The sequence below is a fragment of the Chelonia mydas genome, chromosome 9, assembly GCF_015237465.2.
Source record: "Chelonia mydas isolate rCheMyd1 chromosome 9, rCheMyd1.pri.v2, whole genome shotgun sequence".
Classification (NCBI taxonomy): Eukaryota; Metazoa; Chordata; order Testudines; family Cheloniidae; genus Chelonia; species Chelonia mydas.
The window spans coordinates 64,274,521-64,289,010 of record NC_057855.1 but is presented as its reverse complement, the minus strand read 5'-3'; the positions used below and the strand labels follow the sequence as shown (position 1 = coordinate 64,289,010).

The 14,490-nt window shown below is 44.9% G+C and overlaps 1 protein-coding gene across 3 annotated transcripts in view; it reads right to left on the bottom strand.

Annotated features, from left to right (window-relative positions):
• Nucleotides 1–10,108, bottom strand: part of PCDH19 (protocadherin 19) — a 113,998-nt gene extending 103,890 nt beyond the window's left edge. The window contains exons 1-2 of one of the 3 annotated variants that reach the window (XM_043522247.1): nt 6,462–10,108; nt 2,800–3,127 (exon numbers count right to left, since the gene is read on the bottom strand). In XM_043522247.1, coding sequence (XP_043378182.1) covers nt 2,800–3,127; nt 6,462–8,596 — 2,463 coding nt within the window. In that variant the 5' untranslated portion in view covers nt 8,597–10,108. The remainder of the gene's footprint in view (nt 1–2,799; nt 3,128–6,461) is intronic. The other 2 variants (XM_007063910.4, XM_027826361.3) reach the window with 2 other exon arrangements.
• Nucleotides 10,109–14,490: the final 4,382 nt, after the last annotated feature.

Below are 14,490 nucleotides of genomic sequence, written 5' to 3'. Positions count from 1 at the left end.
TTGCATTTAGGCACTCTCTCACTCCTGGCAGCTACAGGCTGTTATATTCAGTACTGGCTCCGTGTGCTTGTGCACTGATGCAGAAGTTGTCTCAGTGCGTCTAAGTGGGTAACCTTGAAAACGGCAAAACTGTAAGATGACATGTAAAAGTCTGGAGCTGCTATGGCAGGACAGATGTGAAATGCAAGGGGGGGGTAAAAGCAGATGATATCTCAAAGACCTAGAAAACTAAGAGAGTCACCTTTTAATTACAAACTAAATCCCTCCTTTAAAACTCTACCCCTGGATTTTACCTAGGAACTCCATAACAATTCAAGAACAAAGGCTTATATCCCTATTCAGAGACCACCAAAAATTACTCTTTAAAGGACCTAATTATGCAGTGCTTATGGAGATTAAAATAGTAGTGAATTCTTCTGGTCTTCAAACAACCCCCCAACCTCACCTAGCTCATCAACAGAAGCAAGCTCCCAGCAGACCAGGACCCAACAACTGAAAGCAGCACCAGACCCTCCCATAACAACCCATGCAAAACCTACAGACATAGCTCCACTGCCACAATGATCAATACCCCACACAACATACCTTTCAAGAGCCATAGGTTCTACACATACCTATCACAAGGTGTGATGTACCTCATCCAATGCACTAAATGCCTCCATAGCAACCAGGGGAGTGAAACCAGACAATCACTGTGCTCTCGAATGAACTCACACAGAAAAATAATAAAAGACAAGAACACCATATAACCTGAGGGTAAACATTTTTCAAAACACATTCATTCCACATCTGACCTCTCAGTCCTTGTCCTCAAAAGAAAGCTGCACAACACCTTCAAAAGACAAGCTGGGGAGCTTAAGTTCATAACTTGCTAGACACTAAATATCATGGTCTTAATAGAGAAACTGGATTTATGGCTTAAATACAACCATCTAACTCACAGGACAAAAAAGGTGGGGTTAGTGACTGCAGAAGTGCTAATGGGCCACTTCACTTTGAATGGACCCTTAAAATGTGCTTTCACTACTTATGCTAAACAACCTGTTCCACCTTGTATTTAGGCGATACACTTTTGAATACCTTTCCCAAACCTTGAACTGTGTGTGGCTCGAAAGCTTGTCTCTCTCACCGATGGAAGGTGATCCAATAAAAGATATTACCTCATCCACCTTGTTTTTCTAATATCCTGGGACCAACACAGTGTCTAATGATACTACAAACAGTGAATTCAGTGGGAATTTTGACAACATAAGGACCGCAAGATCAGGCCACAGACACCAACTGCTTTAAAACAGGCCTGCAACCAGACACTAAGGGCAAAACTGTACTCTTAGTGTATATCTACACAGCAATTAGACGCCTGCGGCTGGCCCAGGTCAGATGACTTGGGCTCATCGGGCTGTAAAAATTGCAGTGTAGATGTTCGGGCTTGGGCTGGAGCCTGAACTTTAGGACCCCATGAGGGTGGAGAATCCCAGCACCCAGGCTCCAGCCCAAGCCTAAACAGCCACCCCGCAATTTTACGGCCTTGTAGTTCGAGTCCTGTGATCCCAAGTCAGCTGACGCATGCCAGGCCTGGGTGTTTAATCACTGGGTAGACAAAAAGGTATAAATCTGGAGCACCTCCACTGTCTTCAGTGGACTCATTTTGCATTTACACTGGTGTACTGAGAGCAGATTAGAGTAGGCCATAAATATTTTAGCTGCTTTTTCAGCTTTGTTATTCTGTTTAAAGTAGGAAACATGACAAACCTTTGATTGTTTTGTTTAATACCAAATAACAATTCAAAGAGAAACAAACAAGCAACAGTAAACAATGCCCATGATGTACAGAAAACACCTGATGGAATTAGAGGAAGTCAGTGAGTGCGACCAGGGCCACAGACACTCCACCTCATTTCTTCATATTTAGAAAGACACCATCCATCACCTATTTCAATGGTCACCACTCACTCACACCAAATAGCGAGGTGACAATATGGGAGATGTTAGAACTTCAGCTGCCTAATTTAAAGTGAAAACCCTGAAGCACTGTGTATTCCTACTATCATACCAATGGCCACAAATAAAAATTTAAAAAACCTTCAAAGACCAACTTAAGAATTTAACTATTGACCAAACTGATGTTTCCTTAAGAGTCATCCCATTAAAGCTAAAATGTATGAAATTAGCAGGGGTGGGGGGAGGGGACACTCCACCAACACTATTAGTACAGCATGGGCCTGACCCTGCCATCATTACTTGCATTAGCAGCCCCGCTGACTTAACTGGAACTACATGTGGTGAGTAAGAATTACTCACATAAGTAAGAGTTGCAGGATTGTGCCCATATTTGAAGTCAGTGATTATTACAGTGGCCGATTCTTCCATTAGAAATATTTAAGTGACTTCAGACTTTTACATCCAACTCTTAACTTAACCGCTAGGTATTTATACTATGCTCATCACCATGGTATCTGAGCATCCATGTAGAGCATGCATTAAATACTGTTGATCTCTGTGTTCAAGAAGTGGCTTTCGCAGTGCTTAAAGCCCAGAGACGACAATGACAACACCAACAGATGCGTGGAGTATAATACCCTGCAAAAATTAAAATGCATTATATGTACATATATTTACATGAATATCTGCCTCCTTCTGGAAGCAGATACTATAAAGTCTGGAGGCATGACTTGCAACAAGACACACTGCCTTCACACACTAAGTTCTATACACCAAACTTTCATTTGCTGCTAGGGAGGTTCTCAAACTGTTTAGATTCAGCCTCACAAACTCTGTAAAAGTTCTGGTCACACTCACCTCTGGCAATGGCATTCCATTGATGATCAGATCCGGTTGCTGGGGACTCTGCCCAGTGAAGGTGTGATGATAAACGTGGTTGGAGCCTGTGTTCCTAGTATTCTGATTCTCCACATTGAGGAAGGTACTTTCAGATCTGCGGCAGCCCAGTGGCAAGGTCTGCTGATGATAGTCAAAATAGTTGAGAGATGAAGTAAGGGAGGAGCAGCTCACCACATTCATTTTATCTGTCTCCTCTACATCCCGTGGTACCAGCCGGATATCATTCTTGCTGATTTTTTTCTTCTTGCTTGATTTCTTTTGATGCCCATAAGAGTACTCTGCAATTCTGTGGGACAGAAGAAGCAAAATGAGTATCTAATAGAATCCTGAACTGTGCCCGGCTCAATAATTATTAAGAAACCCAGAGGGCTTAGCCCCATCTCAACACAGACTTCTTATTCATGCACCTTATATCATGTTTTGAATCCTGAGGCAATATATGATCTTTAGCTTATTTTCATATGTATAAAGTTTACAAGTAACACACAAAAAGAAAGGGAAGGGAACATTTCCTCCGTGTTTTGTTTGGTGTTTATAATTGCTGATATTTAGTTACCAGGAATAAAGTTCAGCCTGCAGAAAAGAAAAAATGGAGATGTTAAGGTCCATGAACTGAAAAGGGTACCTGAATTAATTTCCATGTGTAATAAGGATTTTTAAAGTGTTTAATTCATGTAAATCAAAAACCGGCATGACTAGAGGTTTTTCTCCAGATCTTCTCCCCTAGCAGTAAATACAGCAAATTCCACAATATTCTTATCTTGCACACTTATCCCACCATACTCCGAAGGCTGTTTGCATAACAAAATGTTTCCAGGTTGCTTTTATTTCAACTCTTTCATGGTACCATTTGATAACTTTAAATCTTCTCTGGAACCTTTCTTCTCCCCTCCCCCCAGTACCCCTCCCCACTTCCTGGGAAATGTTTTTCTTCCAGAAACTGAAGAGCAAAAATGATGTTTTCAAAGAGAAACTATTCTTCTAACCTTTTCTTACATCAGCTTGTTTTTCTATGCCTGTCTTTCCCCTTTGCTTCGTACCTGCTGAAAGAACGAACTGATGCAGGATGTGTGTCTTTCTCTCTTAAAAAATACCAAAGGAAGAAAGTTATCATTAAGCTACTGGAAAAAATAATTAAAAACATAATTGCACTCGGCATTATCCCTGTACATTTAGATTGAAGTAACTGTGGTTCTTTTTTGACCCAGAGGACCGTGTATCATTATCAACGCCACACAGATAGATATAGATATGCATACAAGATGCCAGACATCACAATACTTCTCAAAGGAATTATGTTAAACTATTACCATAGCCAGAAATATACATTCAAAAGTATGGAGTTTGTTACTTTTCAAATTATGATAAAGGTGGGTTTTTTGGAATCCAATAATTGCAAGTAAGGAGATAACAGCAAGAATAAGTAACACAGGTTTATCTAGAAAGGTAAATATTGTACAAGCATTCTTGCTCTACAAAGCTAATTGCCTGAGCCGGAAAAAAAAACCCATCAAAACAGCTAGCTCTCTCATACGCCTCATAAATGAACTAATTTTATGAAAAACCTCCTGCAGATGTTGATAGGCACCTTGAAAAAATAAGAAAAGAAAAGACAAGTCTAAACAGATATACAAAATGCACATATGGGACACATGATGATCAAAACCACATCTAAGCCTATACAGTACTTCTTTGCGCCTCTGCAGCTGACTTCACTTGATCAGATTTACGCTGCTAATAGAATGATCATTCCATTGTGCTTGTCAATAAAATAAAGGAATTCAGGAGATTTTTGTTGTGCAAAAGATCTGTACGCATGCAGGCTAGTCTAACAACACTTGACAGAGCTTTAATTGTTTTGTTTACCTTAATGTTTAAGTTTGGCAATGTGAGAGTCCAATTCTCACAGCATTCATTCTGATGTCCTTTCTCTATTGACCAATTATTTAATTAAACTGCACTTCATTAATCCCTAAAACACATTAAGCCTCCTGGTCCTTTGTATGAAGTTGTTAGAGGCCTCACCACGATTTGATTTTAGACATTCAGATCCTATTCTTGTTTAATGGACCAAACTGGCAAGAAATCTGCTATATTAGCTCTCATTTAAAGCTAGGCATCCCATAATATAGCACATACAGTGCTTTATTTGTAGATGATTTTTCCCCATCCAGCAAAAGGGCTTATAAACATGCTTTATGTTGTGAAAATGGGATATAAAAACTGAACTCTCCGTTATTATATCTCTGTAAATAAAACTTTAAAGACTGCACATTCTTCTGCACTATAAAATTGCCACAGGCAATCGTTATGTTACAAAGGTAGATCAAAATTAATTTCCATTCCTTCCATCTGAAAGATTCAGTGCTGAAGGAATGAAGAAGTCATGGCTATTGCACTAGTAACAGGATTAAACCATTTATGAGGCATTGCAGCTGCTCCTTTATGGCATCTGATTGATATTCATGTGTGGTTAGCATTTGTCTACTAACTTGTGTAACACAGAGAATAGTAAAAGAAACAATAATCGCTTGGCTGTTACATATTCAGGGAACACAATTTCAGATATTAGGCTTTCATAGCAGCTAAGGTTTCAGATACAGAGATGACCTACCATTCCCCATTTTGGACTTGTGATCATGCATTGCAAAATCATGCAGAGTTGTAAATATGATCATTAAAACAACTGATAAGAACTAAATCAACAGTTACATTTTCACAAGGAATTGGGTTTATTCAAGGAAATGACTCTTTTCCCCCCTATTCTTTTGGATTTATTTTTGCTTGTAAGAGCTGCATCCTGAAACACACATGCACAATAGTTCTTTTATATGGAAAGAAAGGGCTTTAAGGGCATTGCTCCACTTCGTGAATTCTAGCTGAACCCTGATTTCTTTCATAGTGTGTTCTCCCAGCTTCCACGTTTTTTTATATCCACCACTCCTGGAAAAAACCAACACATAAAAAATGCCCATAGTGACATCCTCTGGTGGGGACAGGATCCAAACATCATGCAGATGAACCTTAAAGCAAAGCCCACCAATACCAACTACTACTGTAGGTGTGGATTTGCTATCCTATGTGTGGACTCAGTGCTATGAGCACCTACAACTCTCCCCAAGTTAGGCTTGTTCCATTTCAGCTGTTCAGTGCTTCAAAAATCCAACCTTGCTTTACAACCAGGATGGTACTGCTCACCCAGGAGTGAGTGCAACTATATAAAACATAGTTCTCTCCTGAAATCTAAAATCAGGGGCTCTCTCCTCTTTTGGTAACAATTCGATCTGTACATTTTTTCCCCCTAAGCACACAGGAAATAGCTATGCTGATTTAAGACAGATTGGTTTGTTCTGCTACAGAATGCATAAGAAAATGTATATTAGGACAGATTGTCAAAACACAGACTGGAATATTCTTTTCAAAACCACTTCTCCCAGAGTAATTTAAAAAAAAAAAAAGTTTATGGAAATTTTCTTAAAAGCAACATAATATCATGAACCCTCATTTTTGCTCCTAAAAAGAGTGCAATACACCTGTGGGTTTAAAACAAATGGAAAAGTAATTTAGATTGACAAATCAAAGCACATATTGCATGGTACAAAGAAACAAGTTCACGTTACCTGCAGTTGTAGGTCCTTATTTCCTTGTTATCCCTTTTACACTTGACTGCCACAAAGATCATGGTGACAAAAAGAATGGCGGCAATAGAACCCAGGGCAATAATGAAAATCAGTGACAAGTTAACAGATCCTATGGATTCCTGGGCATCGAGAGCTGGAGATAGGTATATCAAAATCAAGGCAGAAGCTGAGAGCGATGTTTTTCCATGATCATGCGCCACCACAATCAGCTCATAAGTAGTCTTTGCATTCTCCCCAAATGCTCTGGTGGTCCTTATCTCTCCATTGAACTGATCTATTTCAAAAAACCCTCTATCCCCATCTGCCATTTCATAGGATAGTCTTCCATTCTCCCCCTCATCATAGTCATCTGCCTTGATCACTGTCACTAAGTAACCAACCCCAGCGTTCCTAGGAATGTACACTTCTGCAGTCCCATTGACCAGAGGTGGGGCAGTTATCACAGGGGTGTTGTCGTTGACATCCAGAACGATCACTCTGACGGTGGCATTGCTCTGCAGGGACGGGTTGCCCCCATCTTTGGCCAAGACCTTGAACTCGAAAGCCTTGGTCTGCTCGTGATTGAAGGACCTCAAGGCATAGATGTCCCCAGAGTTGGGGTTGATGGAAACGTAGGTGAAGACGGGCATGTCCCGGACTTGGGAGGGCACGATCTGATAGGAGACGCTGCCATTTAGGCCCAGGTCAGGGTCCCTGGCGGAGACGGAGAGGAGGTAGGCCCCAGGGGTGTTGTTCTCCTGCACGATGACCTGGTAGTAGGGCTTGGAGAAGTGGGGATGGTTGTCGTTCTCGTCGGTGATCTTGACGGTGAAGGACTTGGTGGCCTGCAGGGAGGGCACCCCGTTGTCCCGGGCCTGGATGGTGAGGTTGTACTGGTCCCTCTGCTCCCGGTCCAGCCGCCCATCCACCAGGATGGTGGAGAAGCTCTCGTACTCCTGCAGGCGGAAGGGCACGCTGCCCAGCAGCTTGCATTGCACCCGCCCGTTGGCCCCGGAGTCGTGGTCGGAGACCCGCACCAGGGCGATGACGTAGCCGGGCGGCGCGCTCTCGCTCACCTCCACCAGCTCGCTGTTGACCGAGAGCAGGTTGATGAGGGGCGGGTTGTCGTTGGCGTCCTGCACGCTGACCGTCACCTTGCAGTGGGCCGGGATGGAGTTGGGCCCCAGGTCCTTGGCCTGCACGTCCAGCTCGTAGCTGTGGCCCTCCTCGTAGTCCACGGCGCCGCTGACGCTGAGCAGGCCGCTCTGCGGGTCCAGGTGGAAGAGCTGGCGGGCCCGCTCGGACACGTAGCTGTGGAAGGAGTAGAGCACCTGCCCGTTGGTGCCCTCGTCGGGGTCGGAGGCGTTGAGGCGGAGCAGGGGCGTGCCGGGCGGCGCGTTCTCGGGCACGCTGACGGCGTAGGCCGGCTCCTCGAAGAGCGGGTTGTTGTCGTTGGAGTCGATGACCCGGATGCTGAGCTCCACCGTGCCGAAGTTGGGCGGGTCGCCGCCGTCCAGCGCCGTGAGCAGGTAGCTGTAGTGGGACTGCGTCTCGCGGTCCAGGCTGCGCTCCACCACCAGCTCGGCGAAGCGGGAGCCGTCGCCGCGCGTCTTGGTCTCCAGCCCGAAGAGGTCGTTGGGGGTGAGCTCGTAGCTCTGCACCCCGAAGCTGCCCGAGTCCGGGTCGTAGGCGCTCTCCAGCGGCACCCGCGTGCCCGGGCTGGCCGTCTCCGAGATCTCCAGCTCGATCTGGTCGGTGGGGAAGCTGGGCGCGTTGTCGTTCAGGTCCTTGATCTCCAGCTTGATCACGCAGATCTCCATGGAGCTGGACATCACCTCCAGCGAGATCACGCACTTGGGGCTCTGGCGGCACAGCAGGTCCCGGTCGATCTTCTGCTTGGTCACCAGCAAGCCCGAGCCCGGGCTGATGTCCACCAGGTGCGGGGCCGAGTTGGAGACCACCCGGAAGGCGGCGGGCTGGCGGGGGTCCAGCACGAAGCCGGCCTCCCGGGCGTCCTTGCCGATGTTCGCGATCACCGTGCCGGCGCGCTGCTCCTCGTCCACCGAGTACTTCAGGTTGATCAGGGCTCCTGCCCCGGACCACAGCAAGGCGAGCAGGACGGGGAGAATATCCATCTCCCGGTTCCGCACACCTGGCGCCCCTCTTCCCTCCTGGCTGCCTGTTGATCGCCCGGCGGGGGCGGGGGTATTTTGGTGCTTGGCTGTCTGGGGGAACCGGGGTGGGGTGTGTTGTGTTTTAAAATAGGGTAAAATCAGAGGCAGAAATCGTCTCGAGTCTAGAGACGATCAGCTCGTCTGCTTCCCCCGGCAGTCAGTTTCACCTCTTTATCAAAGTTAGCATCGACCATCCCAGTAAAATCAGCTGCGCTTTCCGCCCATCGAGGTGCATGCAGGTTAGAAGTTATAGGAAAAATTGTATTTTATAGAGAGATTAAAAAAAAAATCACAGAGCAGTCAATATATGGGGGAATCTGGATTTATTTGCACCTGGCATGCGCAATATCTCCCCCCTCCCGAAAAAAAAAATAGCACAGACCTCACTGCGGAGACCAGGCACACTTTAAACGCATCCTTGTGGTTACTGCATTAAAAATAAAACCCTATTTCTAATAAAAAAAAAAAAAAGGCAACCAGACACCGAGGCAGCGGCTGGTGTGAAAGTGCGGCTGCAAACGAGCAGGGGTGGGGGAAGCCTTATCCGATCATAAGTCACAGACTGGAAAGAGGGGGGAGGGGAACGTCTGCAAAATAAGATGCTTCTGGGGGTCGGGTTTTGAGGGGTTCCTCAGGGCCCTACCGCGGAGCCACTTCCCTGGGCTGGAGATGGGGAAGGCTGTGTCATCTCTGAGAGTCATAGAGTTAGCAGTGGAAAGTCACGCTCGCCTTTGGAAACCCGAGCTAGTCAGTTACACCGTATCCGCCACGCAAGTTCTTACAGCAGTTTGCACAGCAGCCCCACCTCTCCTCCTCTTCCTTCGGCTCGCCCGGGGAAAGTAGGAGCAATAGGCTGGCTAGGCAAAGTCCGAGGCGCTCACAGCAGGTGCGGGCTGCTCCGCGGTGAATCAGAGCGCTGGCGTGCTGAGCTCGGAGACAGCCTTCGCCTTTTTCCTCTCCATTATTATCTCGCATTCATCGGGTTTGCGAATGGGCAGGGGGAATAAAGCTCGCTCCAGGAAAGTTTCACTTCCAGGCTCATAGTCCCTGAATCGTGGCTGGACACGCGCCGGGGAAACAGCGCGAGGCGGGCGCCGGGCTTGGCTGGCTGCGCGCGTGTGCCCAACCGGCAGAAATGACGCCGTGGACGAGTGAGGAGCTTTTTTATATTTAAGTTCTTCAGCAAATCCGAGCCTCCCAAATCCTCAGGAGCCGCAGCTGCTGCAGGGCTGGCGGCGGGGGTGCTGGTGCAAGCCCACCCCAGCGGTGCCACGCGTGTGCCCGAGCGCTGGGCGGCTTGGCTTCCCCACTGCCCCGTCTCCACCTCGCTCGCCGCCGCCGCTGCGGCTGCTGCTGCTGCAAACTCCTGGCCACCACACCGTCTGGAGAGAGAGCGCGGCTCCGGACCTGAGCTACGCCGGGCTGCAGCCAATCAGCGGCCGTGGAACCGCGTTCCTGGCCCAGGGGCGGGGCCAAAGCGGAGCAAGGGGAGGGAGCCCGCTGGAGAAACTTACAGAGTGGTACCAAAGAGCGAGCAGGGCAGTTGGAGCTCTTCGCAACTTCCTTCGGGGCCAGGGATGCAGAGAGGATCGGGCTGTTTCCTTGTTGCTTTCAATCCCTTTCATGAAACCGACCAGGGCTTTATCTGTCAATATGTGTTTTGTCCGGTTGCCAATGGATTTAAATGATGGGACGCTTCCTTCTCTTCCCCCTGCAGCCCCCGACTTTGAAATGCACCTTTAATATTATGAGGCGTTTGGCAACAAGCTAGAGGCAAAACACAGCAAGGCTTTTTCCTCTTTAAATAGTGGAGCCACCCGCAGTGTTTGAGCTCTGGCTTTGCTCATCTAGGATATTGGCTGCAATCATGCATTTTAACTTTTGAAGGGGGAAAATCATGTTTGCAACATCATTTGTTTCTTGTTGATATTACTGGAACACATTACCTTTTCATTTAAAAAAAAGTCACCCAAAAAAGGCTAAAAGTGGTGAATACAAATATAACTTAACATATGACACAAGATCTCTTGTGTTGCCATTGGCTTTGACGCATCTCTCATCACATCAACACATCAAATGTTGTCTTGCACAACAAGAAAAAAATCTGCTTTAATCCAAAAACATGGGAATGTGCATGGAATTGAGATCAACTAGCCATAATGAATGTTACACTGTCAGGAGAAGGCCTTTTCTTGCATTGTCTCTGCCTGACAATTAGGGTCACTGATGAATGGAAAGGAGGGGTGTTTAAACTCTTCCATGACTAGCTTTCCAACAGACTGAATCTTTAATCAATGAAACTGACAAGTAGGCTTGTAAATTAAATAGTGTAGGCTGGGAGTTGAGTCAGAGAACAAGAATCTGTCTGTGTTTCTATTTTTTTTGGTTGGTTGATTGAACCTACCAAAACCCAGCCAATGTATTGGTTTTATGTTTATATTTAAAGTCCAAGCATGCAGTCTGTATTCAAGAAAAAGTCAAAAGGGAATTTTGAAACAGCAAGAGTGGGCCCCTTAATTACTGATTTCATCAGCCCCTTCCTGCAGGAATGTTCCACATTGAATGAAAGGTCTGGATTTAGCCTCAATGTGATAAGCACAGGTGGGGGAGTTCAGCACATCTTTGTCTAAAGGTTCCCTGTCATCTATTTAAAATGAACTGTTTATGGGAGCAATGAACATCTTGTAAAAGGTATCAGTGATAAAAGTTTAAAGGGGCTCATACCATGAGCTCCTGTACTTGTAAATTCAGAGCGGGTGAGTAAACTAATAATTAGCCACTGTGACAATATTGATAGAGTCATAATGTTGATGATTACACTTTCACTGAGATTAATGAAAGTGAAATGGATTTATAATATTTGCTACAATCATTACTGTCTACTTCTAACACGTAGGGGCCGATCCAGTGCCCTTCTTAAGGTATACTTAAAAAATATTATGTATGCCAAAAGTAACCCACTTGTCAGATTTTTACTGGGTTGGACACCTTTTATTTGAATAATATACTAAGGGGTTCACATTGAAACTTACTGTATATAAAATTAAGGCAAAGAATATCAGTAGGACAGTAAACTTGGAAAAGCTGTAGAATAGCGTAATGCTGAGGGCCTAAATCATCCCAACTGAAGTCAATAGGGGTCTTTTCATTGACTTTAGGACATTGGATGAGGCTCTACTAATATTTTAGTTGTCAAGGACTTCCAACATAGAAAAAAAGGTATGCAACCTGACTATATAGTTGACAACATTTTATGCTGGGTGTTAATTTTGTAAACATATTTCAGAAATGCAGAGGATAAATATTGAGGAAGGTAACATGGCAACATCCTATGTCTTTCAAAAATAAAACAAAACAAAACCTCCATTGTACTTACATTGTTATTTATCTTTGATCTCAGTGTGTGGCAATAAAATGCATTTAGGTATAATTAAAAAGGCCTAAAAAAGGCATTAAGAAGGTTTTATGTCTCAAACACAGGATGTTATTTGTGTATTTGGCAGCCTTCTAAAATATTGCCTGGACATTTTAAAAGAACAATTAGCATCGTGCTTAGATGTTTTTAAGATATGCTTAGAAGCTTTTAGCTGTAAACTTTAAAACAAGCTGTTCCCTTTTGAGTTTAAAAAAAAAAAAAAAAAAAAAAAAAAAGGGATGATGATGCTTCCTTGTGGCAAACCTTGTCAGGAATCTACTGATCAATAAAAGTAAACTGGCGCCTTCAAGATCTGATTGAGCTGGAGAAAGTCTGAATAGGCTTCTCAGCCATTAACAATCCCCCAGGTAATGAGAAATGGAAGAATTACTCAGGTAAAATTATTAACATTGCAGTGGCATTTAAAAACATGCTCACAACAAGATAAGTAGGCAGCAAACCTGCTACCTCAGGGAGACTTAGTAGAATGTGTATACTCTGCTGTCTTTTTAAAGCTAAAGAGGGGAATGCAATTCATGTACAATGTCATTACCTTTGTAATTGCAATCACATTCCTAAGACATGCTCTGCATTGGATCTCCTTTGTTAAGGAGATCTGACAATGTTTACAATACCAATGGCTTTTATTTTTAAAAATCCCCATGATCCCAATCTTTTGTGACACATATTGGGAAGAGGGAGAGGACACCAAAACAAACTTCCAGCCACTAAATAACAAGCAAGGAAAGAAATTAGGGTCATTATGTCACTGCTTTGTTCCCCAACATGAAGCTGCAGTTGCCAAAGCAGCTTCCCTGTATCTGCTGGTAATTACAATCCTATCGGTTCTTCTGATCTGTTTGTTAATATGGACATTTAAAAATCATCATTTAATTAATAATTATATTGACAAAATGGTCATTGAAAACACTTCCTTAGAGCTGGAATTTGTCTGACTGACGAAAACCCATTATGCATTTAAGGCACAACACCACAAATAAAGTCCTCTTTCTTTATCGTGTCTTCCATTTACTTTGATCCCAGAGGGAGGGGAAGTGGATGCATGTTTCTTTTAAGACACAAGAGGGACATCTAGTGACCATTGGTGGTATTTTCCTTATTCCACCACCAGCTTAAACACTCCAGTCACTTTCAGTAAGGGCTGCAGCATTTTGTGGCTCATGGCATGTTGCCTTTCTCTGAAGCAACTCCTCCACGCTGCTTGTAGGGGATATTGGAAAAGAGATTTTTGTCTTTAAAATGCCAGACATGCCACTAAAATAGTGCTGATTGGCAAAGTGTTCCATTAAGCCTGTGACATTCCTTTCGCTTCACTGGGATTGATAAGGAACCTGTTGGAACCGTTTTAAGTAATGGCCCAGCATTATGGGGGGGAAAGCACACAGAGAGATGGGAAACCGATAAGTGAGAGAGCTCAGAGGACTTTCATTTGGAATTAGTGACATACATTTTTTAAGGACCTATATTCCCCCAGGACCCATGCTGCATAATGCAGCAACACCTCTGCTCCCCTCCCCCATCATTCCATCAAATCAGTTAGGATAACCTGGGGGGAGGAGGTGTTCTGGTTTTACATATTTCAGCAGCTCATTAACTTGCTGGATTATCATCTCTTAATGCATGTTTTTGGTCCCCTTTCTATTCCTAATAAATGAATTAGCCATGTTGTTTCTAGACAAGAATGAGCATGAAAATTTTCTTTTCCAACAGGAACCTTTACCTCCATTCAGCAAAAGCAGATTTACAAATGGGAAAGCCGACTGCCTTTGGACATCTGAACGTTTCTGTGGTATGGTGACCTATACACCCAACTATTAGCCTGACTCAGCCCTCACACGCCTGCTCTGTTCATCTCAACTCCATTCCAACTCTCTCCACATAAGCATCATCCACTGACTTTGAGTCCCCTTCAGCAGGGACGCCTGGTGGTCTTTTGGCCCTTCTTCTCCCAGTGTCTTCAGAGGCAGTCAGCCCCCTCTCCCATTTCCTGTATTCAGAAGACGGAGCAGATAAGTCTGCCTTTCCCAAGCCAACCAGGTGCTTTGAGGGTCTCCATCCTGCCTGCACTCCCATCCTACAGCAACAGGACCCCAAGACATATCCCAGGCTTGTGAAATGGGGAGAGGAAGACTACCCAGCTCCCAAAAGATGTTCTAGCAAATCTCTCCTTCCTAAGGATTGGCACAGGGAGCAGTCCAGCCAGCTATAAAATTAATATCAGCGGGACACCCCCAGCCCTGAAGATGGCTCAGAGTAAATGGTGGAGGGGAGCCCAGTGATTGCTTGGAAATTCACTGGGTTATTTTCTTCCCTTCCCCATCAGGCCAAGGGAGTGGAAGCCCGGCCTGTGGGGATGGGGACAGAGTGGAATCTTCACTCAAGGAAGGCCAGGGGGAGAGTGGTGGAAGGAGGTCCTCTT